At 43.4% G+C, this 9,377-nt stretch overlaps 2 protein-coding genes across 2 annotated transcripts; both read left to right on the top strand.

Moving 5' to 3' along the window:
- The first annotated feature begins 3,879 nt into the window (after positions 1 to 3,879).
- On the top strand, positions 3,880 to 5,400 carry LOC115687209 (protein transport protein Sec61 subunit beta-like). Its single transcript, XM_056318637.1, has 2 exons — positions 3,880 to 4,020; positions 4,911 to 5,400. Exon 2 carries the CDS (start codon positions 4,932 to 4,934, stop codon positions 5,172 to 5,174), a length of 243 nt encoding a protein of 80 aa, XP_056174612.1. The 5' UTR covers positions 3,880 to 4,020; positions 4,911 to 4,931; the 3' UTR covers positions 5,175 to 5,400.
- Positions 5,401 to 8,009: 2,609 nt separating this feature from the next.
- On the top strand, positions 8,010 to 8,722 carry LOC115687193 (3'-5' exonuclease-like). The gene has a single exon (XM_030612673.2). It carries the CDS (start codon positions 8,048 to 8,050, stop codon positions 8,720 to 8,722), a length of 675 nt encoding a protein of 224 aa, XP_030468533.1. The 5' UTR covers positions 8,010 to 8,047.
- Positions 8,723 to 9,377: the final 655 nt, after the last annotated feature.

The raw sequence follows: 9,377 nt of genomic DNA, 5'->3' as shown, positions 1-9,377 counted from the left end.
GTGAAACATATTGTCAGGTGAAGTAATAAATACAAATAAAGAACTAATACAAGCACTAGATGCACACATATATTCTATGGTCTTGAACTAGAAGATTAGTCCAGAAAAAAAAAAAAGTTCAGTACATGTTTCTTGTGAGAAAATTCATTTGTTATCGTTTTGTTGTTGTCCAATACATATTTCCATGGTCTTGGACAATTTCGATCAAATCAAGCAAGAGCTATGAACAAAGAAAAAAAGGAATCCGAACAATTTTGACAGGACACTAAGTGGAAATACAAATTTTTAGTATATTGTGACAAAGGTGGAACCACATAAATCCTCACTCAACACCAAGTTAGCCACAAAACATATGCTTCAACGGAAAATGTATTCCTATAGTTACGAAAAGGGTCCAACATATGCCTCTTCTTGGGTTCTCTTGGGACGATTGAAATGGACAGTTATAAAGGGATCGTTTTTCTTGATTTTGATAGTTAAAAATGTATTCATGTTCAGCACAACACAACACAACACAACACTAACCACTTCAACAAAAGAATTCATGATCGAAAACATATCTAACGGAAATGGCAGCGAACTTGAAATCTTCCACCATAAATAACAATTTCTCCAGAAACTATATATCCTAACTCTTCTGCGGAAATCAAGCGAACCAATCATCCGACTAAAAATCCACTCCCACTTATCCTCCCCCCATCACAAATGAAAACTTTTCGAAAGCACGACTTTAAAGTCTTTAACAGGAAAAACCATTAACAACTCCAGACAAGCACGAGCTCATGCAACAGCGAAACGTGAGTGACAGTACCTTGAGCGCGCGTTAGGCAAGCATTGGAGCGCACGAACTCGCGATCTGCTAAGACTCCCATGGGGCGAGTCTTCGTACGAACTTGAAATCATTGAGGAAGAGAACCCGAACTCGCGATGAGCGTCGAACTCGAACTCTACGAACTCCAGACCACGATTGAACTCCGGATGACGATGGGCGTTGAACTCCAACTCGCAAGGGGACCAAATCGCGAGGAAATTCCAGATCGTCGAACTTGATTTGGCGCTTAGGGTTCGAAGGAAGACGAGAGACGAGTGTTAATTTCGTTGAGATGGAGAGAGACGGCATTGAGTTTGAAGGTTAGGGTCAGAGGAATTCAATTTGCAAAGATGAAGAGATGTTGTAGAGGCTGAATTTGGGTCTCAAGGTTCGGACATGGTCGCTCGGGAAGGAAAGAGACGCCTTGTTTGGGGGAGGAAGGAGACAACTTCAACTAAGAAGAGGGACGTCCAAAACGACGTGGTTTTGTAGATGTGGGCCATTTTTTTTAGACTATTTGCCACGTAGGAGAGGGAAATGATTAAAATAAGCCACGTTAACCTTTTCCGTAAGTAAGTTTGATGGTGTTAACATTAGGACTCAAATGAATCAACTTGACCAGTTTTAGTACTTCATTGCACTTTTTGCAAGTTTTAGGACTCAATTGCACTTTTGTGACAAGTTTTAAGTAAGGGTGAGCATGGTTTCAGGTTCTACCCTGGAATTTGAGAACCTGACCAATGGGAACATGTAGGTTCCAGGTTCCAAGGTATGTAGGGTAGGTTCTAGGTTCCAAAAATTGGGGAACCTGTTTCGACGGGTAGGTTCTAGGTTCTGGGTAGGTGGAACCTGGAACCTGAACTTGTCTTTTCGTGATTCTGCAGTATTTCACGGCATTAGATGATGGGTGTATGATCTGGAATCACTAGCTTGAGTTTTCATTTTATGTCTTGTTAATGTTTCATATTCTTCGTGTGTCTAAATATAAGTTGTGGTCAGTGGATCATAACAGTAAGTGGTGGTTATTAAAGATGGTGATTTACTGCAATTGTTTAATTAATAATACAGGTGGAACCTGAGTAGACTCTGGAATCGACCCTCGAACCTGTAATAGGGTAGGTTCCAAGTTCCAAAAATGAGAAACCTATTATCATGGGTGGAACCTATACGGAACATGGAACTGCTCATCCCTAGTATTGATTCACACAATGACTTCTCATTTTAGTTATATTTATTTGAACCGTAATGCCAAGAAACTAGTCTTTTGTATTCTCTTTGATGAATGACAAGTTTGTTCAGTATTGGTGGGTTCATTTTTTTTTTTTTGGTAAGGAAAGTCTCCAATTAGACCTAAAAATGTATTCTCATTTTTTTTTGTTTAACTAAAAATGCAATAAAAAAAAACCTATTAGACCTTGGAACCTTTGACAGGGTAGGTTTTAGGTTTTAGGTTCCGACGGGTAGATTCTAGGTTCCAAAAAATGGAGAACCTGTATTCGAGAGTAGGTTCAAGGCTCCATGTGGAACCTATAAGGAACCTGGAATTGCTCACCCCTAGTTTTAAGACTTGTAGTGCACTTATCCCTAAAAAAAAAAAAGAGAAGAAAATTGCATTAGATGTAGAACAATATATATGTTTGTGAAAAGATCATACACTACAAGGATTGGCACCTGCATTTCTGAAGCTTTTTTTTTTATGTCGAGGTTGAGTTAATTCAAATTAAAATATTCGATCAAATAGTCCATGTTTTAAATAAAAATCTAGCTAAAAACTTAAATTATTAGATAGAAGAAGCATAGCCCATGTAAAGACAGGATAAACCCTGTAAGGATCGATTTTGGATGGTTCTAACGCCTGCTTTCATTGCAAATCGAAATGGAATGGGATCGTCGCCGTCCTCCATTGGCTCCCTTTCAAGAGGAAATCGCAAAGAGATGAAATGGACCCGGTGACTGGCAACCGAGGAATGATGCTATAGGCCGAGAGGGAAGAAAATAGGAAAAAACATGAGGAGGCAGTTAGGGCTTGGCGGGGGTTGTAGGGTTTTGGACGAGCTATCGTCATCAGGGATAGAGATGAGCTCTTCCACACACAAAGAGAGGATTCAGGATAAACCCTGTAATGGCCGATTTTGAATGGTTTCGACGCATGCTTTCATTGCAAATCGAAAATGGGATGGATCGTCGCCCTCCTCCATCGGCTCCCTTTCAAGAGGAAATCGCAGAGAGACGAAACGGACCCCGCGACTAGCGACCGAGGAATGAAGCTACAGGCCGAGAGGCAAGAGACTAGGAAAAAAAAAAGAACAAAAAAAAGAGAGTAGGCGGGCAGGGCTTGAGGGGGTAGGGTTTGGACGAGCTACCGCCATCCAGGGATCGAGAGTAGCTCTTCCACACACACACACACAGAGAACGAAAATTCACGCCACGGATGTACACTTCTCGGGTACCTTTTTGACGGGCTATTTAACACAGCCAAATCATTGCGGATTCAAATGCACACATGACATGACATGCACACGTCTCAAACCGGTCCCCGCTCGAAAATCAAATTCCCGCATCCGACCACGCGTTGCACACGACGTAAATACGCAAAAATCCTCTTCCAACAAGCTATATTGGGGCCACGAACAAAATTCGAGCGAAATGTTTGAAATTCCAGAAAGCCCATCAACCGCAGTCAACACAAGCAAGTGCCCATGGGCCTTTCGCGCAACCCTCGCCGCGGGACGGAAACGGCCCCCCGAACGACTTGTCGTTGCAGGGACAGGCAGTGGGGGCCCCGTCGTCACCGTCCCCCCCCCCCGTATATAAAGAGGGCCGGGTTCTTCTGACAACGCCGACCTTCGCACCAGTCAAAGAAAACGCGTCCCCTTCCTTTTGGATCTTCGGAGCCGCCGCCGCCGCACGCGATCTGCGCCGCCGGTTCTACCCAGGCGAGCCACCCCCCCCCCCCCCTCTCTCTCTCTCTCTCTCTAATTCTCTCTCTCTCCATCGATCGTTGCTCCGATCGTTGCTCTCCGCGTGCGAGTTTCGGATCGCGAAGGCTAGATCTGGTGTCCGATTTCTTCCCCTTTTTTCCGGAATTTCCCCGGCGTGATCTCGCCGCCGCCGCCGATCTGGACGATTCCGGCGGGGGGGGGTTCGGCTCCGGTCGCGCGGTTTTAGGGCGCCGTGTTCTGGAACCTTCGTGATTTCCTGTTCGATCGGTTGGCTTTTTTTTTTTTTTTTTTTGGCGGTCGGTTACGATCGCGTCGGTTTTGGCTCTCGGAGGAAATCCGAAATTGAGGTTTCGGGTTTACGTTTTTGGTTCGTTTGAGTTCGTGCGTGCCGGTTGCTTTTGCCCTGAGTCCTTGTTTTTCGGAGGATCTAGTTTCGTGTCTGCCTCGTCGTCGTTGTTGCGCGTGCGGAATGGTGACGGGGAGGAGAACGATTCGTGTGTGTTTTTGGGGGACTGGGCTGTGTGGAATTGAACCTTGCATGAATGTTCATGCGCTTCCCGGTTTCGAATTGGGCTGCTATGGGGTCGAGCGGGGAAGGGATGGGATTGAGGTCGTGTTGTTGGTTCTGCCTAGAACGGTATGCCGCGCGGCGACATGAAGCAGGCACCCATTGATGCGTGACTAGAGCGGTTTAGATATTCGACGCCACATTTGATTGTTTTGGAGTTACTTATGAATTTGTCGGTTTTTTTTTTTGTTTTCGGGATTTTCGGCTTTCTTGGCTTTGGGTTCTATGTATGGTAGGCTGACAAATTTTTTTATTAAAGTCCCTTCTGTGATGAGTGGTTCTCAGATGAACAATGATGGTCGAGTGCTCTGATCTCAGCATCTTTGTTAGGACTCCTCTGCCGATTTCTTTGTGGTTTTCAGTGTCTTGCGGATTTGTCTGGAGACTTTTGGTCCTGTCTCGTGCTTAAAGGGCGAACTTTTAGAAGGATTGGCAGAGTTGTGGTCTTGTTTGCATATTTGCATTTTGAATGACATAGCAAATAGCCAGATACAACGATAGCTAAATTTTGCCTCTCTATTTGTGTATTCTTGGACATAATTATTCCTGGCAATCATTAATTCGTGCTTCTGAATGGAATTGGAAACAGAAGTTAGCGGCTGCCGGAGAAATGGCATCGAATGGACCAGCCCCACCCAGAGGTAGCGCAGCAGCTGCTGCTAGCATGCGGAGGCGGAGGACAACTGGTGGTGGTGCCTCGGGAGGAGCAACTGGGACAATGCTGCAGTTCTACACCGATGATGCCCCGGGACTGAAGATCTCTCCAAATGTGGTTCTTGTTATGAGCATCGGCTTCATTGCTTTTGTTGCCATCCTTCATGTCATAGGTAAGCTCTACTTGGTCCGAAGATAGACTCAAAAGCGGATTGAAACAGGATAAATGTGTAGTGGTTTGTTCTCTCTTTGAGTCCGAATCGGTGTCTTTTTGTTGTAAGACAGAAAATCATGAAGTTTACATTTTATAGATCAATGTTTGAGGTGGTAGTTTGATTCATTTTGCTAGATTGGCTTTTTCGTCGGGCACTGTAAGTTTTCGGAAGTTCTTCTGAATATGTACTATTGAGGATTTTGTCTTCTTACTTGTCCAGAGTTTTGTTCTTGAATTTTGATCAACTTGTGGTTAGCAGTTGGGTATTGAGACTTACTCAGTGGGTCTCAACTGGAGATGTTTTCATAGAGAGGATGAGATGAGTAGACAATTTGCATGCTTTAGTTTAGCGTACCTTGTGGACTTTAGCTTCGTTTTCTTAGAGGAGCTGTTGGACAACCGATCCAGATATATCCAGGTGAAATTGTGTTGTTTGGAGCAGAATGCGAACACCGTCCTTTCACTTGCTCGTTTTGTTGACCTCCCTTTCGTCCTTGTTGTCGTCCGTGATCTTTTTATTCTTGGAATCGAGATTTGTTGAGCATTGAATGCTGTAGTGGACGCGGTCAATCTCTGCTGACCCGAGAATGCAATGAAACCAAACCACTCTTGGTGACATCCTGAGTTTGAGCATGCATTTCTTGGATTTGTGAATGTGAGGTCTGTAATTCTTCGTCGTTAAGATGAGTCTCCCTGTTCTGTATTCGCGACGAAAAACTAATCTTTCTGTTTTCTAAGTTGCTTGGAACTTCTTGGACTTTCCAACCTCTCTTTCAAATGCCCCGAATCGATATGGCCGTATGTTTGCTTATTAGTTGGTGATACTAGTTCTATTCTGCTTCTTGCCCTATCCAAACCTGCCCGATCTAGATTCATGTCCCGGACACAATCTAAACCTTGTTTTCCAACATGCTTTTCTCTGCTCGGTGCGCATCGATCTCTTTGACAATTCTCTTCTCGCTTCTTTTGCTCGGCTAGATAATTATCCCTTCCCCTGTTGTCTCACATCTGCTGCTCGATGCGATGAGTTCACTTCGACGATCGTGGAAAAATTGAAAGCCGCTCCCAATATTAGGACCCAAGGATCCAAAATTTCCGATACGATCGATATTATCTTAATCTGACCGAGCCTTGAGTTTTGCCAATTTATTCCCAACATTCATTCTACGTTTCACATGTCTCAGGGCTTCATAAGGTCCACGGCCTTTATGTGTCGCGACCTTCGATCGGCATAACATCAATTTCAACCGAAAATCCACATATAAAATGACACCACACGTGTGACGCGTAGCTATGAATTAATGTTTTCATAATGATTCGTTTGTTTGGTTTATACAATCGTGATTATGATATCTTTATGCTGACACAATAGAACGCGGATTTCAAACACGAAATGGAGTCCTAACATGAATGCTGGTTACGTCCTATTCTCTATCAAGTTATTATTTGTGTTATTTTTATTTCTACCGTATATAAAACGAAGTCAAAAGAGTCATTCAACCCAATGACGGAGCCACGATTTAGGTCGAAGACTTCGAAAATCATTGACTAAATACGAAGTCAAATATTTTTTTTAACATGAAAATTTTGACTCAAATTCTGAAAGTATGTATTAGTCATTAACAAGTTCAGAAAATACAAAGTTTAATTTGAAATTTGGTGAATTGTGTTCCTAAAATACTTTTATTCTTGATGACTCTTCATTATAATTATATAAAATACTAAAATTCAGTTTTTAGCAAGAGCACAATACGATACGATGCGATGTACTTAATATTAATTAAAGAAAAAATTAATACCGCGAAAAACTTCAAACTATAGCCACTGTGATACATTTATCCTAAACTTTTTTTTTTACATCAAAAATTTGGATTACACGTTTAACTTCCATTAAGGTTCCGTCAATGAACACCGCTAGAAATCTTATGTGGCAGTTGACGTGGACAACGGTAGACAAACGGAACTGCCGTGGCAACTATGCAAAAAATCTGACTTGGCTCCCTCCGTTTCCCTTTCCCTTTCTCTTTCTCTCTCACTCTGTTGCTGAAGTCTAATTTGGGGTTTGTGTTTGCTGGGAAGTAACCGACCACCAAATTCTCGATTAATTGATTCTTGTCAAAACCGCTCAAGCCCTCACCACCACTCACCGATTGTCGTCGACGCCTAAATTCGAATCACTGCTGAAATCGCGGCCTAGGGCTCGCTTTGGGGTCGTCGGCATCGTCACGTCCTACAACTTCGCTCACCGCTAGTCACCATCGGTGCTTTTGCCGTCGTCTTGAGCACCGTTGTCGCCATCGTCAATCGTTGATTAGATTGTCAAGATGCCATTCGGGAATGAAGAAGATGAACATGGGAGCTCGGGCAACGAACAGAGGAAACTGAGAAAGGAGAATGAAAAACTAACGACGTTTTTCTTTTTCACTATAGCCATGTGGCCACCACGTCTGCACTGTTTAATCTTCCACGTCAACAGCGGAATACACATATGAAGCCACTTAAGATTCGAAACGTGCTCGTTGATCGACGGAGAGTAAATATATCACATGAAAAAAGTTTCGCGTAAATATGTTATAGTAAACATGGTTTTGGATTTTATGTGGTATTTATCCTAAATTAATCAATAAATATAAATTATTTAGTTTCCAAAGGCGGTTGAATGAAAGCACGAATGTTTCCTCTTTCAACGTTAACGGTCGGGGCAAATATTTCCTATTTTGCACCGAAGTAAACTTCCTGTTTTAACACGCCTGGTATACTATATATAACCTCTATTCTAAGTACGAAATAAACACAGCTTTTCTTCCGTTCATGTTCTCTTCTGTTCTCTTCTTAGTCTCTCAAATTCCGAAGCCACCATGTTCTCTCTTCATAAGATCCGCTTTCACGACTATCAGATCCACACATGCGTCACCAACGACCCCTACATTGTCACCCGCTGGATCGGCGATGTTGAGCACGCCCACCTACTCTGGTTGAACCGGCTCGTCATCGGCCTCGACATAGAATGGCGCCCAAACCTTGAGCCCGGTGTCGTCCATCCGGTCGCGACCCTGCAGCTGTGTGTCGGTCATAGTTGCCTGATCTTTCAATTCCTCCATGCAGAAAGTGTCCCGGCGTCGCTCCATGCATTTCTCGCCAATCTCCGTTACACATTTGTCGGCGTCGGCATCAAGGACGACGCAACGAAGCTGCGCGACGACTACGGGCTCGTCGTGTCACGCATGGTCGATCTCCGGGCACTGGCGATGGAGAGGTTTCGGAACCCATCGTTTGGTCACATGGGCCTGAAGAAGTTAGTCAAAGTCCTCCTCCGCAAAGAACTCGAGAAGCCCAAGGAGATCACGTTGAGCCGGTGGGACGACGAGGCGTTGACGACTCGTCAAGTTGAGTACGCGTGCCTCGACGCTTATGTCACGTTCGAGCTTGGAATGGTTTTGCAAGCATGGTTAGTGGGAAGAGCTCGCGTGGGTTGGTGTGCGAGGGCTGACTGCGTGCCCAACCCTATTTTGTTTCGTCAAGTTCCCTCGTGAACCAGTGAAATGTTTTGTAAATGTCGGATGACCGATTATGAATTCTTAGTTCAAAGAAAAGTGATTTTTTGGTTTGCCTTTGCATCAGTTGATTTTGTTAATTCATTTCTTTTGAAACATCTTATGAATATTAAACAAAAACGTTTCAACTTTCGATACACTGGCATAAAACTTTACGTCTTTTTGTTGCTTTATAAGTATCACGCCTAATAAAATACTTATAAAATGTAGTAATTTTTATGTAGGTAATTTGCAGTGGGCATAATTTTTGGCCAAAGAAAAGGGACAATTTTGAGAATTCAAAAGTTGAGACGTGGACTTCACTTTTACACTTAATAAATAAAACACAAAAGACTCGAGCGAGACCAGCAAAGCACGTGCGAATCAAAAGTCAAAGCCCCGACCCGCCCCAAAAAAAGTCCGAAACAGAACCACTGATCGAGTCCGAGTCCGAGTCCGAGTCCAGACGACCCCCATGTTGAAGCTCATTGGTGCTGGTGAAGGGTTTTGCGATTTAAGCCGTGAAGTTTGGGGATTTTCAGTATCTCAAAAAAAAGTTTGGCGTGATTGTGTCACGGTGGTGGACATAATTTAGGGTTTTTGGTGGAATTAATCCTTACAGAAATCACAATTTCTCATTAAAAAAAACGAAGAG

This window comes from Syzygium oleosum, unplaced genomic scaffold (genome assembly GCF_021117445.2).
Source record: "Syzygium oleosum isolate NSW1041296 unplaced genomic scaffold, Sole_v2.1 Sole_v2.15, whole genome shotgun sequence".
NCBI lineage: Eukaryota > Viridiplantae > Streptophyta > Magnoliopsida > Myrtales > Myrtaceae > Syzygium > Syzygium oleosum.
Note: the sequence above shows the minus strand (reverse complement) of the source record. Positions and strands in the feature narration are given on the sequence as shown.

Excerpts from the sequence above, each read along its gene's own strand:
- LOC115687193 (XM_030612673.2), top strand. The coding sequence starts at position 8,048 with ATGTTCTCTCTTCATAAGATCCGCTTTCACGACTATCAGATCCACACA.
- LOC115687209 (XM_056318637.1), top strand. The coding sequence starts at position 4,932 with ATGGCATCGAATGGACCAGCCCCACCCAGAGGTAGCGCAGCAGCTGCT.